The sequence below is a fragment of the Bos taurus genome, chromosome 11, assembly GCF_002263795.3.
Source record: "Bos taurus isolate L1 Dominette 01449 registration number 42190680 breed Hereford chromosome 11, ARS-UCD2.0, whole genome shotgun sequence".
In the NCBI taxonomy this organism is placed as follows: Eukaryota; Metazoa; Chordata; class Mammalia; order Artiodactyla; family Bovidae; genus Bos; species Bos taurus.
Genome location: NC_037338.1, coordinates 73,914,768 through 73,939,104, shown reverse-complemented (window position 1 = coordinate 73,939,104; position 24,337 = coordinate 73,914,768). Strand labels below are relative to the sequence as shown.

Here is a 24,337-nt window from a genome sequence, read left to right as displayed (position 1 = left end):
GGTCTCCCAGTCCGTTCAGACTAAAGATGGGTGCTGGCGTTAGAGACACCTGGACTGAGTCCAGGCTCAGGCGATTACTACCTGGACACATTGTTTAACCGCCCTTAGCCTTGTCTTTGGAATCCTTTCCTCATGGAGCCATGGAATTAGACAGGAGGAGTGTATTAAGTGCTCAGCCTCCAACAGGGACCTGAGCGAGCTGGGCCAGCTCCCTCTCAGGCTCCACTTTCAGCATCCTCAGGGTAGCCACCTGCCTCTCTCTCTGACACAGTGCTCTCCTGCATGCCACCCTATTTCCTTATGTTTGTGAATCTACGGACATCCTACAACATGCTGGCCACTGTTCTAGGTGCTGGGGATACAACTGAGCAAAACAAATGGAAGTCTCTGTCCTGGGGAGCTCACATCTTGAAGGAAGCCAGCAATAGATGTATTAAATACAATCACAGAAATAACAGCTGACTCTCAAATGTCCAAAGAGAATTGTATTATCTGTTTAGGATAATGTAGAAACATGAAGAGCATGAAGTCTAGAGTTAGGAAAACTCAGTTCAAATCCAACCCTTCCCACATGTGGTGCCAGTTTTAAAGAACCTGCCTGCTGATGGCAGGAGACGTAAGAGATGTGGGTTCAATCCCTGGGTCAGGAAGGTCCCCTGGAGGAGGACATGGCAACCCACTCCAGTATTCTTGCCTGGAGAGTCCTATGGACAGAGGAGCCTGGCGGGTTATAGTCCATAGGGTCACAAAGAGTTGGACACGACTGAAGCGACTTGGCACGCATGCAAGCTGTTTGATCTAAATTTCTCTGAGCCTATTTACCCACTGGTAAAATGGGAGATATCATTATACTACAGATCTCACCGAGTTGTTGAGGGATGAATGAGATTATACATGGACATCATTTAGCACAGCTCTCTGAACATAACAAGTTATTAAGAAGGTTTTATATACAATAAAATGAGGAAGCCTTACTGTCCTGGGTTGATACCTTTTCTCTATTGCTTTTAATTACTCGGAGAAGCCACAAAACCATTTGGCTATTCTGTCCACAATAATCTCTGCCTTTTAAGAAACCTTCCTGTACTAATAATCCTACACTTGAAGTTTGATGACTAACTTTCCCTGCCACTTCCTTTTACCTCCTATTTTGCGTATCTTAATTTTGCTCTACTAACTCTATCCTAAGTTGAGGCAAGGGGTCATGTTTGGCATTTTACTCGTATCCACTTCCTGCATCCCATCCATCTTTCATAGTGTCAGGAAACCAGGAAGCTTTTTTTGTTGATCCACTGACAAGAACACCTCTAGGGAAAAACCTGGTGGCCAGTTGGGAAAGGCTGGGAGAAGGATCCGCAGGGGTCTGAAAGCTTTGGGGAAGGGTGGTGGCAGGCAGGAAGGAACAAAAGGGAGAGGGGGCTAGGGCTCTGGCCCCCATCAGACTAGGGGTCCTGTGGAGCTGCCTTTACCTCTGTCCTTCCCATTCTGCATCTTCTCTTCTTCTTCCTCTGCACCTTCCCCTGCTGTGAAAACAAGTCCAAGGAGGCCAGTGACCCTTCAGCCAGTAGAAGCATAGGCAGAGGGAGAAGGAAGGCGCTTAGCAGGCTAGGGATGAAACCCTTGCTAGAGGGTCATGGCTGCGGGCCTCCAAGGGTGCTGCGGTCACCTGGTCTGTGTCCCGCGTGGCACATGCTGCAGCATCAGGTCCCCATAAGCCCTGGGCTCAGAGGAGTAGTACAGTCTGACGTCACCCCCACCCAGCTTCTGGCTCTGTTGCTAGTTTCTCTAAGGGATGACACCTACTAGGAATATGGTGAATACCTTGCACTCAGGTTCAAGAAAAGCACCATAAAAATGCACAGCAGGGAATAACTAGATGAACACTGGCTTCTGTTTAAACAAAACAAAAACTAAAGGTTTTAGCAGACAACAAACTTAAAATGACTGAACAGTGCCAAGTGGCAATGTGGACAAAAAGTTAATGCCATCTGAGGCTGCTTTCCGAAGAGGCCTGACAGGGGAGGTGGCGGCTCACTGTTCTGGGGAGGGGGAGGGGGCACTGGTGGAAGACCCCTTGTGATCTGGAGATGTGCTCAGTCCCAGGAACTCACTTTGAAATGGGGCCTTAAAACACTTGGCCACACCCTGGTGTGGACATGCAGGATGGTCAAGGGAAACCTGTGTCACGTGAGGAATGGCTGAGGGAACGATGAACAGCTGCCTAAAGAGGAGAGGCCGTGGGAGAGCCCCGCTGTCTGCCTTCAAATACTGGAAAGGCTAATATGAGGGAAGGACTGAGCTCCCTCTGGCAGCTTCTGCGGGGGTTGTGGAATGAGAATAAATTCGTTATAGAAAGGCAGATTCTGGCTCTCTGATAAGCAAGAACTCTTTAAGGAGGAGAACTGGTCATGAATGAGCTCACTGGAAATATTCAAACAGAGGACTTTTACACTGGGCAGCAAGCTGGATTAAGCAGCTTCTGAGATCCTTTCAACTTTAAGAGTCCATTACTCGTGCAAAAATTTCAAAAAAGATGAGGAGCGTAAGCTATGGATATAAACAGTATGTCCATGATACACATAAAGATAATCTGAGCAACTAGTCTTGTCCTCATGAGAACCTCAACAGTGACAGTAAAAATGTGCTGGTGTTGGGCAAGGCTCCTGCACTCATTGAGAAGTTGGCAGCCTTGCACATAAAGGAGTTTGCTTCTGTGTCCGATAGAGATACTGTGCCAGATGTGGACCCAGTCCACGTCTACTATGGACTTCAGGGCGTTGGAGAATGAAGCATCCATGAAAGAGGTCTTGGTGGGATTGCAGATTTGACCCCTTGTCCTGCATGGGGATGAGGGCAGTGCAGTTTAAGACCATCAGCTTAACGTTCACACCTAAGCTCTAGGACCAGCTTGGCCCCTTCCAGCTGAATAACTTTAGGCAAATCTCTTTATTGATAATCACTCATTGCACTTCTAAAGTAAGGGGAGTGGGGGACCTCCCTGGAGTCCAGTGGTTAAGACTCCGTGCTTCCAGTGCAGGGGGTGTGGATTTGATCCCTGCTCAGGGAACTAAGATTCCACATTAAAAAATTAAAGTAAGGGGAGGGGACAATGTGATCTCTGAGGTACCTTCCAAATACATTACATAGCTTTATTAAAACCATCCTTTCCTACCAGGAGAGATGGCTGGGTATTCCCATACACTTACTTTTTCATGAAGCTGTGTGGTCTCTATGTGCTTTGTGTTTAATGATGTCCAGTTACCCCTCAAACTCATGTGATGAGCTCATGAACCACGTATTTTGCACAAACCCTAACAAGCAGCCATGAGGCACAACTGTGGTTAATTTCCATGGCCTGAAATCCCCTAAGAAATTCCCTCCAAAAGTGGGATTTCTGGCATTGGTGGGGAGCTATATAAGGGAAGGGACTTTCTGATCACCCATGAGGTCATCTCAAAGGCAGTCTCCTCTTCTGTTTATGTGTGTGTGTGGAGGGGGAAAGTGCTTCTAAAAGGGATTGAGAAATGGTACCAGAATGCAGACAGTGTTACCATCATGCTCCCTCAACAGGAGAACTGACATCTTATCAACTGTACTGGACATACCAACCTTACTCTCTTCTAAACAAAAACAGCAGATCTGAGAGCAAAGCCATTGGCCAGACCTCAGCCTGTCTCATGACAACTCTAAAAGTGTATGGTTTCGCCTACAAAGGTCTCAAGGACTACTCAAGGCTTGCATTCCCTAAGTGCATGGATGGATAATTTCAATGTATTATGTTAGAGTAAGTACGTGCGTCTGAATAGCCCACGGAAAAACTGCTTTATATCTTTATTGAACAACCTTGTTAAGCTATTTCAAGGTATCCAAAAGCACGATATTAGGTGAAAGGAAACAAAAGAGGGCCACCTGTATGAGTGACCCACAGCACTTAGGAAGGAAGTTTGTTTAATATAAAATATGGGAATCTGACCACCATAAAAAAAATTAGTAAAATATCTGGCAGTTTCAACACTGATTCAATCATGGGGATTCTTGTAGATATGATGATATGGGAATGGCCTATTTTTTTTTTCTCCCCTTCTTGGGTTTCATGTAGGGGGAAATATGCCATGAGGTAAGGGTCTCGGGAAAATCATGGGAAATAGCTGCGAGACAGACTGAGAAAGAAGTCAGAGATAAGACTGAACATGTGGAGTGAAGGAAGCACCAGACTCAGGTCATGAACTTCCAGGGAAACCAGAGCCTCGTCACGGACAAAAGGAGAGAATACGGTTTCAAAACCAAATCAAACAGGAGAAGCAGAAAGGCAGTGGGAGGAAGTCCAGAAGCTTTTGAGGCTGATTTGGTTCCCCGTCGTCCAGGAAAGCTCCAAGCGAGACAGCCGAGCAGGCCTAGGGAGAGAGCAGCTGTGGAGGAAGTACAGGTGGAAGACACAGTGAGGAAGGGGCCCTCGGAGCCAAATTCCTTTAAAGTCAGAACTGTGTCTGGTCCACAAGGTGTGCTCTTAAGAGAAACTTTAAGTGTGTGACCACGTGTGGGAGACAGGCTCACAGGGGAAGGCATCCAGAGAGTTCCTGGAAAGCAAGGAGGCCACGTGGTGAAATGAGGGAGGCGCTTTACCACGCGGGGGGTGGGTGGCAAGGAAGGCAGGGACAAGGAGGGGAGGCGGGAGGCTGGGTGGGAGCTCTGGGCGTCACCTGAGTGGAGCTCCTTCACCAGGGACGACATGGTGTTGGTGATGGAGTCGGCAGCCACCAGCAGGTCATTGCGGAGGTTTCTCCTCGTACCTGAGGAGAGGCAGAGCAGATGGCGATGCCTGGTGGGTAGGTGGATGGTAGTGATGGGGGTCGGGGAGACAGAGCTGAGCAGATGCTTCAGTCGGCCAGCCCCGGGACTTAGTTTGGACTCCTAAGGGAAGATGGGCCGAGCAGCTCCGCCTGCTCCCAGGCACTGGTGCCCAAGGCCGTGGTTCTCCTCCCTCTTCTCTTTGCGAAGGCAGGACCCTGCCACCTCCACGCTTCTCAGCCATAGTCAAAGAGGTGGACTGCAGAACAAACCCTTGGGCAGAACTTACTCTCAGCTCCACCTCCCTGCTCTCCTCTCTGCCCCGAGACAAGACAAGACTTCCTGAGCAGCCTCATCTTCTGCCCACTACAGAACACGGCAGGCCATTAACTCCACGGACAAGGTGCCTTCAGCAAGGTTGGATTCAGAGTTCTAGCCTCCTTCTCCTGCTTGCTCTAAACACTTTGCAGGCCGAGCACTCGACTTTGGGAATGATTCCATCTAACTCCTCTGGAGGAGGCAAAGCCCAAAGGACAAGGCACTTCCCACAACCCTCCTCAAAAAGAGCACAGAAACCCAGGAGGCCTGGCCCTCGCACACATACAAGCCTGCAGACCTCCCGCTGCAGACCAGCCCATCGAATAAGAAGGGGCCAGCACGAGACTTGTTTTTACTGTACATGAAAATCTGATCATTGAAAGCTAAGCGGACAAAAGAAAACAGGGAGAACCACAGCAGGAGTCTTATCCACTTTTCGAAACCCCTTTAACGCTTCATTTTCCTCTGCTCCCGAACTCACCTTGGGCGAAGGCCTCCTGCATGTCCCCGCCGACTCCACTCAGCGGGTCCTGCGGGCAGTGGGTGGGGGTGGAGCCAGCGGAGGTGGAGCGCACGGGCATGGGTATGGGGCGTCCGCCTCCGTGAGTGGGTGATGTATGCGGTGATCCTGTGGCCTGAGCCTGGGAGAATCAAAGAGAGAAAGCCTGTCATCTCCTGCACCTTACCTCTTTGAGGAAGGGGCAAGTGCTTTTTCTCAGTCAACCTGAGCCAACTTAGGACTTCAGTTCAGTGGTGCAATGCACTGCATGATCAGATTTGAAAGAAAAGAGTCAGGCTGCCTCCAGGACTGGAGAGAGGAAGAAAAGGAGCGGGGAAACAAAAAGGGAGAAGGGGAGAGAACAAGGGGGAGGAGGAGAAGAGGCAGCGAGAACACTGAAGAATAAACTAAAAGCAGGGAAAGTGGAGGCGTGCTCAGGGAGGGAGGGTAGAAGGGCCTTCCAGGTGGACAGATGGAGCGGGGTAGCTGGTGGAGGATTTGGGAGGGGCTGGGGTCACAGCTGGGAAATAATATGCAAACATCTTTCATTTCTGTTTGCAAACACATTCATGTGCATCATCTCATTTGAGCCTCATAATGACTCGAGTAGTATCCATTTTAGAGAAGAAAGACAAGGATGAAGAGAGTAAGAGCTCTGTGTCAGGGCTGCACAGCTAGCTTGTCAGCGGGAGATGCTGGAACAAGGCCTTCTACTCCCAGGGCAATGACATGCGCTTTGCACCTGTGCAGCTGCTGGGCTGCGGGGAATGTGCCTGATGAGTTCGCGGGTCAGGAGCCCAGCCGCAGGCAGTTCTCAGGAGCTGAGTCATCTGGCCTGTCATGCTGCCCTCGTCAAGCACACAGTGTGGTCTTCTGTGAACCATTTTGTGGGGACACACGTTTACTGGGAAACCGAGCCTTCTGTGGGAAGGCTCTGGTGCAGTTCTGGAGAAAGCTTAGAGCCATGGGATAAAACCTTAAAAACTCCAGTTAAAGGGAGTCCGCTGAGATTTGGGCTCTACGGCTCTTTAGAGGAAGGGCAACTGACAGTGGCATAAAGACTAGAGTTCTCTTTGGAAGCAAGACTGGGGAAATATAAGCCAAAGTGTGCAAATATGTTCAAAGGAAGATAATTATCTTTGGGGAGCTGGCTCAGAAACCCCACATACAGGTAGAATCGGCCGCCCCGAACAGGCTGACAGGGGGCCTCAGCTCAGCTTCACCCAATGTGAGCGCTGGACCAAGCGGAAGCGGTCTGTTTTCCATCATTCTTGCTCTGAATCATACCTGTGTATTTTAATCTGAGAAACTTGAAAAATACAAGGCAAGCTTAAAAGTACAAAGTAACAGACCATTCAAATTGATATTTAATATTGTGTGAAATTTATTCTAACACTGCAGATAAATCTGAAGACCCCTTGACTACGAATTCTTTTCAGTCCCTTCTTTTCTTCCCTTCAGAGGCGGCCATTATCATAGATTTTGCGTGAAACTTTTTACCTATGTGTACATATGTTAACAGTTATGAATAATATATGATATTTCATGCCTTTAAATTTTGCATGAAGGGGTATCATACTGCACATATCATTTGGCAATCTGCTTGTATCATCTAGTATGCTTTAAAAATTTTTTTATTGAAGCATAGTTGATTTACCGGAGAAGGCAATGGCACCCCATTCCAGTACTCTTGCCTGGAAAATCCCATGCACGGAGGAGCCTGGTGGGCTGCAGTCCATGGGGTCGCTAAGAGTCGGACACAACTGAGCGACTTCACTTTCACTTTTCACTTTCATGCATTGGAGAAGGAAATGGCAACCCACTCCAGTGTTCTTGCCTAGAGAATCCCAGGGACGGCGGGGCCTGGTGGGCTGCCGTCTATGGGGTCGCACAGAGTCGGACACGATTGAAGAGACTTAGCAGCAGCAGCAGCAGCAGTTGATTTACAATGTTGTGTTTAACTTCTGCTAAAAAGCAGAGACGTTACTTTGTCAACAAAGTAATGTCAACAAAGCCGTCTAGTCAAGGCTATGGTTTTTCCAGTAGTCATGTATGGATGTGAGAGTTGGACTATAAAGAAAGCTGAGTGCCAAAGAATTGATGCTTTTGAACTGTGGTGTGGGAGAAGACTCTTGAGAGTCCCTTGGACTGCAAGGAGATCCAACCAGTCCATTCTGAAGGAGATCAGTCCTGGGTGTTCATTGGAAAGACTGATGCTAAAGTTGAAACTCCAACGCTTTGGCCACCTGATGCAAAGAGCTGACTCACTGGAAAAGACCCTGATGCTGGGAAAGATTGAGGGCAGGAGGAGAAGGGGACGACGGAGTATGAGATGGCTGGATGGCATCACCGACTCAATGGACATGGGTCTGGGTAGACTCCGGCAGTTGGTGATGGACAGGGAGACCTGGCGTGCTGCGGTTCATGGGGTCGCAAAGAGTCGGACATGACTGAGTGACTAAATTGAACTGATACAGAAAAATTAGCATACTTTTTGAGATCTTTCCATGATACACATAAATATGAACTTATTAGGCCCTTACTTCACATTATATACAAAAACTAACTCAAAAGGCACCATACCAAATATAAGAACTAAAACTGTAAAACTCTTAGAAGAAAAGATTAGACAATGACTTTTCAGGCTTGACACCAAAAGTATACATTACAAAAGAAAAAACTGATAAACTGGACTTCATTAAAATTAAAAACTATTTTCAAAGGACACCTTTATGAAAGTGAAAAAAGAATTCATAGGATGGGGAAAAATTTTTTCAAATCATATCCCATAAAGGATTTATATTAAGAATACATACACAACACTGTAAATCAACTATATTTCAATAACACAACTAATTTTTAAAAAAGAATATGTAAAGAACTCCTACACTCAATAATAAAAGGACAAGTAACTTAAAAAATTAAAACAACAAAAAAAAAGGACAGGTAATTTAAAAATATGAAAAGGATCTGAACAGACAATTCTCTAAAGAAAATACACCAATACAGAATAAGCATATGAAAATATGCTCAATATTATTAGCCATTAGGGAAATGCAAATCAAAACCACAATGAGACACAACTTCACAATCCTACTCTTAAGATGGCTATAATAAAAGGACCGATAATAACAAGTGTTGGCTAGGATGTGGCAAACTCAGAACTCTCATAAGCTGCTGGAAGGAATGTAAAACTGGTGCAGCTGCTTTAGAAAATGGTCTGGCAGTTCCTCAAAAGTTTAAAAACTGTGATAAGTCCACTCTTACATGTATATACTGACCATAAATGAAAATCTATGTATACACAAAAATTTGTACACAAGTGTTCATAACAGTATTACACATAATAGCCAAAAAGTGAAAACAAATCCAAATGTCCATCAACTGATGAATGATTTAAATAAAATGTAATACATTCTTTCAATGGAATATGATTAGGCAATAAAAAGGAATGAAGTACTGATACACGCTACAACATGCATGAACCTTGAAAATATGCTAAGTGAAAGAACCCAGTTATAAAAGACTACATATTGTTTGATTCCATTATATGAAGTGTCTAGCATAAGCAAATCCATAGAGACGGAAAGTAGATTAGTGGTTGTCTGGGACTGGGTGCCTGGGAGGAATGAGGAATGAATGCTAATGGGTTTGGGGTTCTTTTTGGAGGAGGGGAAATGTTCTAAAATGGATCATGGCTGCACAATTCTGTGACTATATTAAAAACCATTTAAAAGGATGAAGTGTACAATAGCTCAATAAAACTATCAAAAAGACACACTAACAAAAATAAAAAAGCTAAGCCACAGACTGGGAAAATATTTGTAAATTATTTCTGATAAAGGAATTGTGGATCTTCACAATGATTTTTTGGATTTGATACCAAAAACAAAAGCAACAAAAGCAAAATAACAAGCGAAACTAAATCAAACTAAAAAGCTTCCACAAAGCAATGGGAACCATCAACAAAATGAAAAGGCAGTCTACTGAACAGGAGAAAATATGTGCAAGTCCTATGTGTGATAAGGAGTAAATATCTGAAATATAGGAAGAACTCATACAATCCTGAAAAAACAATCTGATTTAAAAATGTGCACAGAAACCGAACAGTCATTTTCCCAAAGGAGACACAGAAATGGCCAACAGGTATGTATGAAAGGGTACGCAACATCACAAATCATCAGGGGAACACAAAACAGAACTATAATGAGATATTACCTCATATCTGTTAGGATGGTCATCATCAAAAAGACAAGAGATAACAAGTGTTGGTGAGGGTGTGCAGAGAAGGGAACACTTGTGCGCTAGTGGTGAGAATGTAAACTGGTGCAGTCATAGTATTGAGGTTCCTCAAAAGATGAAAACAGGGGACTTTCCTGGTGGTCTAGTGGTTAAGAATCCATCTGCCAATGCAGGGGACAGGAAGATCTCACATGCTGCAAAGCAACTAAGCCCATGCATCATAATTATGGAAGCCCGTGTGCTGTACAGCCTGTGCTTCCTAACAAGAGAAGCCCCTGGAATAAGCCAACAGAGTGAGAAGTCCATACGCTGCAAAGAAGAGTAGGCCCCACCAGCAGCAACTAGAAGGAAAGCCCGAGAGCAGCAACAACAAACACATAAAATATCCATAATTTAAAAAAATGAAAAACAGAACTATCATATGATCCAATAATCCCACTTCTGGGTATATATCCAAAGAAAATGAAAACAGGATTTTGATGGGATATCTGAAATTCCATGCACACTTGTTCACTGCAGCAATACTCATGATAGCTAGGATATGCAGACAATAAGCGTCCATCAGCAGATGAATGGATAAAAAAGATGTATTATGTATGTTCAATGGAATATTATTTAGTCACGAGAAAGAAGGAAATCCTGCTGTGTTATTTATGGTAAGTGAAAAACACCAGACAGAGAAAGACAAATACTGCAAGGTATCCTCTCTATGCGGAACCTAAAAAAAACCAAAAAAACCCCACACTCAGAAACTGAGAGTAGCAAACTAGCTGCCAGGGGCTGAGTGCCGGAGGAATAGGGAGAGGCTGGTGAAAGGGTGTAAACTTTTGGCTGAAATATAAGGTCTGAAGATCTAATGTCACATGGTGACTACAGTTGATAACATACTATCTATCGTATAGCTGAAATTTGCTAAGTGAGAACAACTTGACGGCTCTAACACACACAAAAGATAAATACGTGAGGTGATGAATGTGTTAATAAACTAGATGGAGAAATCCTTCCACCCTGTATACATTGAAGTCACTTCAATGTATCTATTTTAAATATCTTATAATTTTATATGTCAATTATATATCAATGGCCACCTCATGCGAAGAGTTGACTCATTGGAAAAGACTCTGATGCTGGGAGGGATTGGGGGCAGGAGGAGAAGGGGACGACAGAGGATGAGATGGCTGGATGGCATCACTGACTCAATGGACATGAGTCTGAGTGAACTCCGGGAGTTGGTGATGGACAGGGAGGCCTGGCGTGCTGTGATTCATGGGGTCGTGACGAGTCGGACACGACTGAGTGACTGAACTTACTTACTTAAAGCTGAAATAAATACAGAATAAACTATAAGAAAGAACTTGTGTCTAGAACATATAAAGAATACTTGTAAGTGAATAAGAAGACAGACAACCCAATTACAAAACAGGCAAAGACTTGAATATACATTTCATGGAGTAAGATATAAAATGAGCTAAAAATTACATGAGAAATGTTCAATATGAGTACTCATTAGGGAAATGAAAAATGAAATCACAAAGAGATTCCACTTACCCCCCTGAAATAGCTACAATCAAAAAGACCAACAAGGATGTGGGGAAATGGAAGCCCTCGTGCATTGCTGACAGAATCGTAAAATGGTACAACCACTTAGGAAGACAGTTTGGCAGTTTCTTAAAATGTTAAAGGCAAACTTACCATAAGACCTAGCAATTTCACTCCTGAGTATGTACCCAAGAGAAATAAAGACATATGCTCATCTAAAGCTTGTCCACACATGTTTATGAGCAACAGTTTAATAGGCCAAAAGTGGAAATAACTCCAAAGTCCACTGACTAGCAAATGACTTCACAAAATGAGGCTTATTCATATAATGGAACACTATAAAAATCTTTTTTTGATGTCTTTACCACCGTTTAACTTTTATAATAATCTTCCATTGACAATTCAAATGTTCTATCTTGTGAAATATTCTATTTTTGTCTATGGCTATAAAACATTTATTATTATTCTTTCAGGGTATATATCTTTTCTTTCTAACTAGTTTATAAACACCATAGGAGTCCCATTTTAGCTAGATTACATTTTCACTTATTAATCACTGCATTTTGGGAAACAATCACCTTTCACCCTATAACTATTATCAGCCTCTGCCTTTTTGGATATTTTTATGGGAGAGAGGGCATATGTGTGTGTGCTCAGTCACTAAGTCATGTCTGACCCTTTGCAACCCCATGGGCTGTAGCCACCAGTTTCCTCTGTCCATGGGATTCTCCAGGCAAGAATACTGGTGTGGGTTGCATGCCCTCTTCCAGGGGATCTTCCCAACCCAGGGATCAAACCTGCATCTCCTGCATTGGTAGGTGGGTTCTTTACCACTGAACCGCCAGGGAAGCCAGGGGGGCAAATAATAGAGCATAAGATTCAACCTAGTTTGAAGGTACTTATGAACACCAGACCTAACAGTTTTAGTCTCAATCCAAACAAGATAAGGAAACTGAGGAAAAGATGAGAGAATCTGCAGAGAAGGCAGGAAAGTCTGATGCAGAGGCCTGGCTTTATAGGAAAGTCCTAAGCTGGCACAGTGGAGGACGCAGGAGATCACAGAAGTGGTGGATCCTGGCAATGCCTGGGCCTTTCCTGGGCCTTCCCAGGGTGGAAGGAAACAGAATAAAAGTTGTTTCCTGGGTTGCCTGAGCAGCCTCAAGGAAGGATCCCATGCAGTCAGTAGGCTGATACTGTGAGAAGCAATGACCCCAAAGCTGTCCCTCAGTCACAGAGGAGTCAGAGCATCAGTGAGGTCAGGTGTGGAGCCTGAATGCTGGGGGACTCTCTGAACTCAGATGCCTTAGCCACAGAATGGGGGCTGCTGCCTGAGAGAACCTGGCCGGGACACAAGCAAAGGACATGATGGCCCCAGCAACATATCGCCTCGGAGCTGTGGATACTCCTCCACCGATGCTACAGCACCCTGTATAAGTCTCCAGGATGCAGCACTCATTTGGGTGCAGGAAGAGGGTTAAGAATCTCTGAAGTTGGGACTTCCTTGGCGGTCTAGTGGTTAGGACTTTACCTTCCAATGTAGGGAACGTGGGTTCCCTGGTTGAGGAACTAAGATTCCACATGCCACAGGGCAACTAAACCTGCATGCTACAAATACTAAGCCCAAGCTCTAGAGTCTGTGCTCCGCAATAAGAGAAGCCTGCACACCACAACTAGAGAAAAACCTGGGCATCATAACCCAGCTCAGCCAGAAAAAAAAAAAAAACGAAAAAACTCTGAAGTGACTGACTTCAGAGTTTGCCTGAAATGCCCAGACTAAGTGCTCAGCTCAAAAAGTGAGAACTCAAGAGGGAAACTAAAGCCACTCAAATAATTTTTCCCCCTAAGTATGTGGCCTGTGAAATTCAAATTAACTTCACCGTATGAAGGGCCAATCCAGCATTAACCATGTGGCAAGGACTCAATAAACCTCACTCGGGGAGAGTGGAGCCAGCATCACTGCCTGAGGACTGAATGTCAGAGCCCTAAGACTGGAGATGAACAAATAGGTTGCTTTTTAAGAACATGAAACGGAACCTCTGCAAACAGTTTAATAGGAAAATGATGATGGGGAATGAGGTAAGAGGAATGGACGGAGTAGACAGCCACATGCGGCTAAAACTCTAGGATCAGGAAATGAATCCTACTGCCCACCATCAGCTTGAAAATAATCAGTCCCCCTTCCTGGGATCACTGCCCAGGACATGCCTTCTGAGGAAGATAGAAACCAGACTCCTGATGTTGTCTTTGTTCAGAGCAGTGGAAAGAGAAAAGTTCTTCTCAGACCCTTGGGAAGGCACAATTTTCTTCATGGATCTCAAGCTTCAGTTCCTGGCTTTAGGATCATGCTGGATTAAAAGACAGCTAGGATAGAGCTGTCAGGAACCCTCTGTGGATTCTGGGTCCAGCAGAACAATGCTGGTTTGGCATCCTTGTGGGCCAGTACATCCCCAAGGCCCCAGCAGAGGCACAAGTCACAGGCAGCCAATATGCATGGACTTCAGCCAGGCCCGAGGCAGGGGATCAGGAATAGGGTTGATTTGGGATGAGGTACATGTCGGTGCAAGGGAGGTCAACTGACTCTGCTCCTGCACGGATTCGAGAACAACAATCTATTGAAATACTGGAAGCACAGCCCTCTCTCCTGCCTTCAGGCCTCTGTACTTGCTGTTCTCTCTTCCAGGAGCACCGCCCCCCTCCATGTGTCTGACTAGCTCCCACTGGCTTCCCGCCTGACTGCTTCACTGTCACCTCCCTCGGACCCCTGCACGGCATTAATCTCACCTCTCAAATTTATCTTCCTTACCATTGTGCTTACCACATGTAAAGGCTTAATAAATATTTGTTAAACGACAAGGAGGTGTATCAAGTTTCTGACCCTTTTCCTTCTGTAATGGAAAGCGGGAATGGAGCCAGGGCGGGCAATAAGCTCCAGGGAGGACTAAATCTATCACCATCAATAAAGCTTTATGTGAAATGCTTTAACTAGGTAACTGACTGTGGTGGGCAGACCCGTGAGGGGGCCTCCAGTGACACCCTCCCTCCCTGCAGTCACTGTCTGAGGTAATTCCCTCCTCTTGAACATGGGCTGGCTGTAGTGACTGCCTCTAACTGAAGCAGGCCAATGAGATCATTTCTGAGACTGGTTGATGAAAGACATGACTTCTGTCTTGTCCACATGTGCTCTCTCTTCCTCTCACCCCACTCACACTGAGGAAGCCAGCTGCCATCTCGTGAACTGCCCCGTGGAGAGGCTCACCTGGCAAGTAGCTGAGGCCGGCTTCCAGCCATCAGGCCGGCGTTGAACTGTGACCCTCAATCCTACAGCCCACAAGGGGTCCTGGCAACAATGATGTGATCTGCTGAGCCCTGAGGTGCTTGCAACCTTGTGAGAAACCCTGAACCTCAGCTTGTGAGAACCCAGCTAAACAGCGCCTGGACCCTGGACCCACAGAAGCTGTGAGTTAAGTTTGTTCTTCTAAGTCATTAATTTTCAGTGTATGTGCAGCCATAGATAACTTAGGTGCTAAGCCTGATTTTTTTTCTTTATTTATTATTAGATCAGCCACATCTGAAGAGCACTTGACAGAGAGGGAATAGGAGGGAAAATCTGGGGATGCGACCAGGCCCACAGGCCCTCATGAAATGCCAAAGACCCTGGAACAAGGACCATGGATGAGAAGACAGGCGAGGATAAGGGTTTAAGAAAAATTTTTCCTGATCTGAGAATGTGTGTAAATCCCTCAGCGTATGAGCCTGTCCTCAGGCTGAAAGTTTCGACCTCTCTACTTTGTCGATGACGACAGGACCTGGAGACAATTCTTGGCTGCGAATCCACCAATTCGTAGAGGAGGAGCTGCCACAGGCACCAACATGGAATCTGACTCTCACCCCGGGTGAACGCCAAGGAAGCACTGAGGCTTGGTGGGAAGGGAATGGCTTTGAAGCCCGGAGACCTGGGCTTTTCTATCGATAGTACAGCATATGCATTTCAGTGTTTCTGGGGTTCAGTCTTCTAATCTGCAAACTGAGTGGCTTCACTGGTGACCTGTGAAGCATTTTTCAGATGTAAAATTCAATGATGCTATGACCTTCACCAAGTTTACCTCATCTCAGAAATGCCGAGTCACCAAGGCTTTGCCTTGGCTACAACCACCCTGTCAGTGAAGGCTCGTCCTTTGGGGCTGCGTGGCTGCCACCTCAGGGTCACAGAGGCTGTTCTGCTTCTAATTTTCCTTTCTCATGAGCAGAGTCCACAACAGAGATGCCGCCCTCAAGACCCCTGCATGCAAAGCCCATGGGGAGGACAGGGAGCAGGCTGCTGGGGGCAGAGGAGGGGCTGTCTCGAGGAGACAGTTCAAAACAAGGTCCTTCTAACTCCATAAGTAGAGTGGAGTGTCTGGAGCACTTGCAGCTGGAGGCAGAGTCACAGGGCTCATGGCAGCGCTCCAGCTCGCTGACAGGCACCTGCAGCCCGGGTAGAGACGGCTCATTCTCTGCCCTCCGCAGAGACAGGTTTGTGCCAGACAGACACACTGAAGTCACTGCAGACGGGAGCACTGATGTGAGTGACAGCGCCCTGTCTCAAAGGCCCAGAGGGGTCCCAAGAGGCAGGCCCTCCCCACGGAGACTGCCGAGTGCTCCCTCCACACAGAATAAACAGATCTAGAAGCAGCGGCATGATTGGGGGTTGCGGGGAGCATCACTGTTGGAACCTAGAGATTACATGGAACCTGACACTCTCATAGAAATCAGCGAAGGTGGAGGGACTGCTCAGATGTCTCTTAAGGGGTGGGAATAAGCTGTCCAACGAAGGTGCAAAACCACTGCATGCCTCTGGTTTCAGTTGCTGGGAGAGCGGAGGTCAGCCTGGGGAGGCTTCATGACACGCTCCCCGGTTTTAAGGTTTCCTGAGGCAAGGACAGTGGGACCTTGTTGAAATACAACCTATTACAAAGGCCTGAACACAGCACAGGCCAGTCACGTGCCCAACCAAGAACTAAATACAAGAAACGCCCTGTAACTCAGGTTCTCTGAGTACAGAGGTCCCTTGTAGTTGAGAACAATTCTGTTGGAAAGACAGAGCTAGAGAAACGTTACAATCGGAGAGGCTCTCTCCTCTGCTGGCTCTTTGCTTCTTCTCAATCAGCAAAGACTCTGAGACCCTGAGAAAGCTACATATCGTGTTCCAAGAAAAGAGCTTGGAAGTTACACACATCATGTCAGAGGGTTCATGATCCCAGGAAAATAGGCTCTGTTGCAGTTCAGCATTTATCTATATCTGAGGAGAGAGATGCCTTGAGAGGTCACGAGGTCACAAATAAATTAGTAACAAGATTCAGACAGATACCTGGGTCGCCATCTTTTTTTTTTTTTAAGAAGTTTTATTTACTAAAAAAGAATTTTGGCTGCACCCTGTGACATGTGGGATCTTAGTTCCCTGACCAGGGATGGAACCCATGAGCCCGCACCCCCTGCACTGGAAGGTAGAGTCTCTCTTGGACCACCGGGGAAATCCCGCCTGGGTGTTCTAATTGTCCTACACTGCAGGGAGACTCCTAAGCACACTGCGATCCCAACACCAAGTTTCTGAGTTCAGATGGAACATGCATCAGATGAGACATCCCACTGCAGAGGCCATGCAACAGAAATTAATTTCCGCCACAACCGAAAAATGTGAGAAAGGAGAACACGGTGATTCTGACTTAGTCTTCTGTTTGAGTGCAAATCTAATAGTGGAGCCAAAACAGGTGCAGAGAATGCCAGAGAAGGTGACTTGAGGACACTGTGAGTGAGACAGGGACTCACGCTGTGGCAGAGAGCGGGGCCGCACAGGGGTGAGGCTCTCTTTGCAGCAGGAAAACGATGTATGTGTTGTCCTGGCCACGCTTGGCCATCTCTGGCAGGGTGCCTGGCACACAGTAGGGGCTCCATAAATACTATTTCCTTCCCTTCTTTTTCCTGATGGAATAGGTACGAATTTTTTTTTTAATCTTCCTGATACACGTTATCACCAAGTAATCAAACCCAGGGAGGCTCATGGCAAAAAGCCTGATCTTGAGAGTTCATGCCCTCGCCAGAGCAACTATTAACAGCATCCCCTCCACACACACGCCCAGTGACAACTCTGAGCTAAGCGGTTATCATGGTAACAGAAGGAGACACTTGAGTCTCCATTTTTCTCTCTCTGACTCATGGACACCTGCCAGGTAGCAGATGGCCTGTGTGGACAATTACCTTCATTTTGCTGCAGTGTATTCAAAATAAACAAACTGGCCTCTTTGCTGCCGATTTTCAGAGGCCCACTCAGAAAAACAACAACAACAACAACAACAAAACCCCAAGGAAACAACATTGGGAGAAAGGAAATACAAGCCTGAAATTTAGATGAGGCAACCGTGAACATACAGAGATGGGATGTGTAGAGAATGGACTTTGTATGTTTTTTTCTTTAACAAAAAGTTAAAGACAAACAAACAAAAAAACAACCCAAGACTATTTTGAGTTGGTGCTGATGGTGGCTCTGCTGGGAAAATGCAGCTGTCTCATCGAATGTGGAAGTAAAAGGAGAGGGATTATCTGATGCTGCAATGTCTGTCCTGCTGCAAGATTTGAAAATAATTGCCTAATATGACAAGAGCTAAGACTCTGGGGAGTCAGGCCCAGCGATGGAGGTGAGCACACAGGAGAACAGGTTTGAGGAGAGAAGAAAGACAGTCACGTGGCAGTAAGCAAAGCAGAGTTCCCTCTGGGGTGAATTAGAAACAGGTAAAGAACATACCTGGAAACCTTCCTCCCTCCCCAGAGTGTCTACCTCTGAGTGTCAGGGCAGTGCAGCTTTTAAGGATGAACTTGGCTTCTAAACTCCCGAGAGAAGGGCCAGAGAGTTTGATGATGTGTCTTAGTATACATTTATGGTGTGTGTCTGCTGGAAGGATGGGGCCACCAAAACACCTGTCCTGAGGTCCCTCCGCAGAGGGCAGACACCGGTCTATTCCCACTTCACTCAGGAAACTCGGGGCTTACCCACGACCTGTCACCCCCTGTGGGGTTAACTGCTTTGGATGGGAAACAGCAATGGCAGGATTGGTAGGTTCTGTGATCACGCTGCTGGCAACAGGGAGAAGGTTATGGTTCTCGGTTTTCATGATTCTGCCCCTATTCAATTCGAACTAAATTACATAGAAGACAAAGTTTACCCGAGGCTGAAAAGGGTGGAGGCAAGGTGTCTAGGTATCTTTCTGGGTGGAAGGAAGAAAGCATATTAAGTTCCTGAGACTGTCTAAGACGAACAACCTCTTAAAACTCACCATAAACCCAAAGATCAAAAGCGAGTTGAAATTTAAACTTTTAGATAGGGAAGCTCATAAATTCCAAGACTAGAATTACCCTCTTTCTGTTTGTTTCTCCTAGTTTGCCCAGGTCTATTTGAAAATGGTGTCCCATTAGTTCTCATCATAGGATTTCAAAGCTAGTTCTCAGCAAAACGATCCGGGACCTCACTGAGGGAAAAATCCTTATAAATGAATACCAAACACTGAGATTGTGTATTAGAAACCAAAAGACGACAGGATTCCAAGAGAGCAGAGTCCTTAATGCAGACATGAATTCAATGATGGGTCAGGCAGAACCTATCAAAGATATTTTAAAGTTCAGTGAGTCAAATTCAAATGCTGCTTCTGGGTAAGTAAGTAAAACTTGTATGATGAGGTGGGGTACCTGATCCAGCACTTCCACTCTTTGTTGAGTCCCTGTTCTATATGAGAAGGTGGTTAAAATCCAGGCTTAGCAGTCAGGTGGACCTAGTTTGGATTCCAGCTCTGCCACTGACTAGCTGTGTAACTTGGGCAACTTCCTTAACCTCTCTGGGCTAAGATTCTTCACATGTAAAGTGGAGATTAAGTGCATCTTCACAGGTTAGTGAGGATGTACATAAGATGCTTCACATGCTGGCACATGGGGTACGACCTGCCACGATTCCATTTCGACAGGTACAAAGTAGTGGTATAAAGGGGCAAGGTCTCCACTCTCCACAGGTTCACAGCCTCCTGGGCAATTTGGCATGTAAGCAGCTGGCCTACAAAGGAGGATGAAATAGCGGAGGTACAAAGGAAAAGGAACATAGAGGCAAGAGGGTTTAACTCTGACCTTCCAGAACAGGGAAAGGTTTCACAGGCAAGGTGGCATCTGAGAGCGTCTTGGATGGTAAAATTTCAATAGGCGGAAGTGGCTGAGGAAGGGCAATCCAGGTGAGGAAAGGGCACAGGAGCTCCCCGAAGAGAGGAGGCTGGGTGGGGCGGCGGGGGGGTAGGGAGCATGTGGGGACACTAGCATGCAGGGAGCACAGAAAATACACGGTGGGAAAGACACGTGTGGGCCACAATTGTCTAGAACCTTAAATAAATGGTCATCAGGTTTATTTACTAGGCCATGGATGGGCAAACTACAGCCCATGGCCAAGTCCAGCTCGCCACCTGCTTTTTTAGTCTGTGAGCTAAGAATGGTTTTCACATTTTTAAGTGGTTTTATTTTAAATGGTTATATAAGTCCTTACATAATGCCTTTGATTTGGTTCACAAAGCCTAAAATGTTTACTACCTAACTCTTTAAGAAAAAGCTGGGTGCCCCTGCTATAAGCAATGGCAGAGGGAGTCTGTGAAGGCTTCCGAGGAGGGGTTGGTGTGGTCAGTCTGGTCAGATTTAGGAGTCTGGCTGGATTTAGGAGTCTGGCTCTGAGGCAAAGTGGAGATTGGATTGAGAAGCAGCAGACAAGGATTCAGGTGACAGATGATGGAGGCTGGAATGAAGAATGGTGACAGGAACTGGGAGGAGAGGGACATAAGCAAGCTTTTGGAGAAAAACTTGACTAGACTTTGGTAACTGAGTGGGGAAAGCAGGGGACTGGAAGAGAGCATGCATGTGGGGATTGCTGGCAATGACATTAACAGAAGCAGGGCATGTGGACAAAGGGGTGATTCGTGGGGAAAGGTGACTAGAAATCTTTCACCATCCATCCCATATCTAAACCTGAGAATAAGGGATGCCAAGAATGCTGCAAAGGCTCAGACTAGTATCAGACAGAAAGGTTCTCGGATCCTAGTTCACCTACCGGGGATGTAATCTGGGCCCCTTGCAGTGGAAACTCAGAGCCCTAACCACTGGACAGCCAGGGAGGTCCCAAGCAGTGCTTTTTCACTGGGGATAACTGTACCTGATAGGAACCTGGTGGGGGCATATCACTGGGATTTAGTAGGTGGAGATCAAGGATGCTGCTAGACATTCTATAATATACAGAACACTCCTCACCGCCCCCACCCCACCTACTACACACACACACACACACACACACACACACACACACACACACACACACACACACACACACACATATATACACACACAAGTAATCTGCCCCAAATGTCCATAGTGCTGAGGATGAAAATGTGGTTGAGGGTGAGAGCATTATGAGGTCCTAAAGAGAGTGGCCTGCCCAGGGCCTCTCTTCCCAAATGGTGAGCTGCTATGGAAGGAAGTGGGGGCCACCACTAGCTTCAGATCAGGTTAGAAACTTCAAGGGGCCAAGAATAAACTCTGAGACTCTTCTGCACATTTGGGAACTGTCCGGGGGCAGCTATAGGCCTGAGAGTCTCCTGGATTCTCGCTTGGTTTCCTGAGATCTGAGCTGGTTAAATATAGGAGCTGAAATTTGAAATACGAAAGCAGTGGATAAATATTGAATATTATATATAAGTTAATATGAAATATATAGTAATAAAAGCATGGAAGGATTTAGAGTTAGCCAGCTTTGAAGAGCAATAATGAGTTGGCATGGGTTCTTATTAAAGATACCACTTTAATGGCTGAGTAATATTCCATTGTATACATATACCACATCTTCTTTACCCATTCCTCTGTCAAAGGACATTTAGTTTGCTTCATGTCTTGGCTATTGTAAACAGTGCTGCAGTGAACACTGGGGTGCATTTACCCTTTCGGATCATGTTTTTCTCTGGATATATGCCCAGGAGTGGGACTGCAGGGTCATACAGTAGTTCTATTTTTAGCTTTTTAAGGAACCTCCATACTGTTCTCCATAGTGGCTGAATTAAAAGTACCACTTTAGCTGCAGGTAACTGTCTTTCTGCATTGTCTATAATTTTATAAAGAATGCTTCTATATTTCTTTCTTCTCTTTTTTTAAGCATTGGGCAATCTACACTGCACCGCCAAATGGGAGTAATTCTACTTGCCAAATTATGATTAGCAGCAAATGGAGAAGAGTGCAAAGGAGTCTCCCATACTCTTTATAATATGATTCTTTGGCTGAAATTAAACAGATATTCATTTCAGTTAAGGATGCCAAGCCAGGAAGCTCCCTACCTTGGCACTGCTGTTAATTTGGAACATCAGAACCAGCCTGAAGTCAGCTATAAAACCCTAGAGATTGGTATGGCATCAGGATGCATGGAAACGCTGACAGATGCTCTCCAAGTGGAGGGTCATGGATTCAATCGCATGCCAAGTGAGGATGCCGAGTGAGGTCTCACGGAAATAAGAGTGTAGGGAACCTTTTTTCTGCGGGAGGCATCCCAGAATCCCAGAGCTAAGCCAAAAGAGAAGGATCATGGAAGAAGTTGATGTTGTTTTCTTAGGATGCTTTATTTTGTCTAGAGAAGTGGAAGGGAGAAGGTTGGTATGATAAACCCTGGGGAAGGAGTTGGTTAGAGGGCCCAGGAAATGAATGGAAAGTCAGAGGGTTTCAAAGTCACAAAAGGAAACATCAGTCAAATGAACCCAAGAGGATTTCCATAGACCCTTCTTGGTTCATAGCCTTTCTCCAAATACACCGATTGGTATCAGTGATGAAAGGATCAAAGAATTGTGGACTGGAAATCTATAGATGAGAAAATTGAGGTTTGTAAAGGTTACATACATGGTGAGACAGAAAAGACATGAGGTTTTGTAACAATCTATTCACATGCAACTCTGTAAGGTAAACTCCTTATTTAACTCCTTCCTTTGTTGAGGTGACACCAGTGGGGGTGGGGTTCAGCAGGTTGGACAAGAAGACAAAAGTCCATCTTTCAGAGCTGTCTACACTCTGCCGTACTGAAATTTTCCTTGACAAGGTTGCTACCTTATTGTCAAATCCTTGTCTTAATTGCCTTATTAATTTTCTCCTTGAAACTTTCTGGTTTTTCATGAGAACCCACAATCCTACCTCCTCTTTATTCTTTTTGTCTACAATGGATTTTGCTGTGTTTATGGGTTAAACTCTAATTTTATGTTGCTAGCCCTGTTTCTCCACTAAATTTCCAGCAGCGTAACCCCAAGTATCTAATAGACCAAACGAAAAGCTTGACTGTCTGCCTACTTTTTGCAGCTCGGTATGTACACCATCAGATCCAAGTCCCTTTCCTGTATCTCACATCATCTTCCCGGTTCAATTTTTTCTAAGTCAATTTCCCAGGCTCTTGGGCTCAAAACCTAGAAGTTACCTTCTTTTCTGTTGATGAGACCCAGACTGTAGTATTCTGGGGGGTAGATATTATGTCCTAGGCTACTGGAGGGCGAACGTCTCCAGCTTGGTGTGCAGAAACCTTTTCCAGAGGCTCTGGTATATATTTTTCATATATTGTATGCATTCTGATCATGAGAACAAAAGATATAAATATAGTATAGGAGGAAAATAAACCAAGTAGGTAAGGCAACCTTTCAGCTTGTGATTGATGCCAGTGATGAAAAATATTGGGGGTGCTGCAAAGAGCCAAAGCTATTACCCTAATATTTTCAGGCTATAAGCTCTCTCTGTTTAAGGAGTTTGGGGGAAATGAAATTTAAGTACCTATTTTTCAATATTGCTATGACATTTTCTTTTGGAGAAAACAAACAAAAAACCCCAACAAGCTACCAGGTGCCTAAAGTAAGTACAGGAGCCAAGACTGGTGAATGTGACCATGTTTGAAGACTTTCATGAGGCCATCTATGGGAAGATGTACAAAGAGTGGGACTGGGAACCAGGCTAAGGGTTTGGGGCATGGTCAGAGTTCAGCACCTTGGTCTTTGTTTACCAAAATCCATTAGTGCAGCTGGCCAACTTGGAAGGGAGGGCAGCAATGGTGCCTAAGGCTCTGGTTATCACTGACCTGGCTTGTGTTTCTGAATATAGGGCATCATGCCAACCCTGAAATAATGTTCATACTATTTGAGGGTGGTATTTGCGTAGGATTTCTCTTTTGATCCTCCAAAAGGCCAAGCTCACCCACTGCTCAAATGAACATATGTAATAAGACATTGCTTGAAGATTAAATAAATAAATGGCAATCCTTTGCCTGTCAGGAAGCAGAAGACTCGGACTTCTGCTGCAGAATATAGTGGGGCCAAGGAATTCCAGCAAATTTTTTAAGAGGCATGTGAATGACTTTTCAGTGAAACTGCGTTCAAAGATGAAGTGAACCAAGAGGGAAACCGACCCACGAACACATCAAGGGGTTCACCAATAATCTCTTTAATGGACAATGAGGAGGGTTTTATTTGTTGCTGTTTAGCCTTTTTTTGGTAAGTACTTTCTCTTAAACTTACAAAGTTAACATTCATGAGGTTTGTCCTGGCAGAATCACAGGTCAACCATGGCTGTATTTGGTGAAGCCATGGTCAGAGAAGGGGGCTTCTGAGAGCTAGCCCACACCATGCTTTCTCTGGTTTAGTTATGTGGGGGTGGTTGTCTGGTTCTGGAAATCAGAAAGGGCCTGGGGCAAGATCCAATTGATATCCCAACTGTCTGAAATAGAGGCATGTTCTCTTAGTGAAATCCCCAAGATCCTCTAATTACATAATTTTCAGATTACCACCTATATAACTCTCCTGATCACTACTCTTCGAATTGGGATCAAGGTCACCCTTGTCCCCTATCCTTATGCATTACTGTCTACAGTCTTTAACTCTGATGCTGATC

The 24,337-nt window shown here is 45.5% G+C and overlaps 1 protein-coding gene across 13 annotated transcripts in view; it reads right to left on the bottom strand.

The window, feature by feature from the left end:
• The window catches only part of DTNB (dystrobrevin beta), a 241,753-nt gene that overhangs the window by 4,312 nt on the left and 213,104 nt on the right, over positions 1-24,337 (bottom strand). For 4 of the 13 annotated variants that reach the window (XM_059891334.1, XM_059891336.1, XM_024998838.2 and 1 more), the window contains 3 exons: positions 5,588-5,747; positions 4,701-4,790; positions 1,470-1,523 (listed from right to left, as the gene is read on the bottom strand). In XM_059891334.1, coding sequence (XP_059747317.1) covers positions 1,470-1,523; positions 4,701-4,790; positions 5,588-5,747 — 304 coding nt within the window. Of the gene's footprint in view, positions 1-1,469; positions 1,524-3,817; positions 4,410-4,700; positions 4,791-5,587; positions 5,748-24,337 lie in introns of those variants that run through there. The other 9 variants (XM_005213006.5, XM_059891331.1, XM_059891332.1 and 6 more) reach the window with 4 other exon arrangements.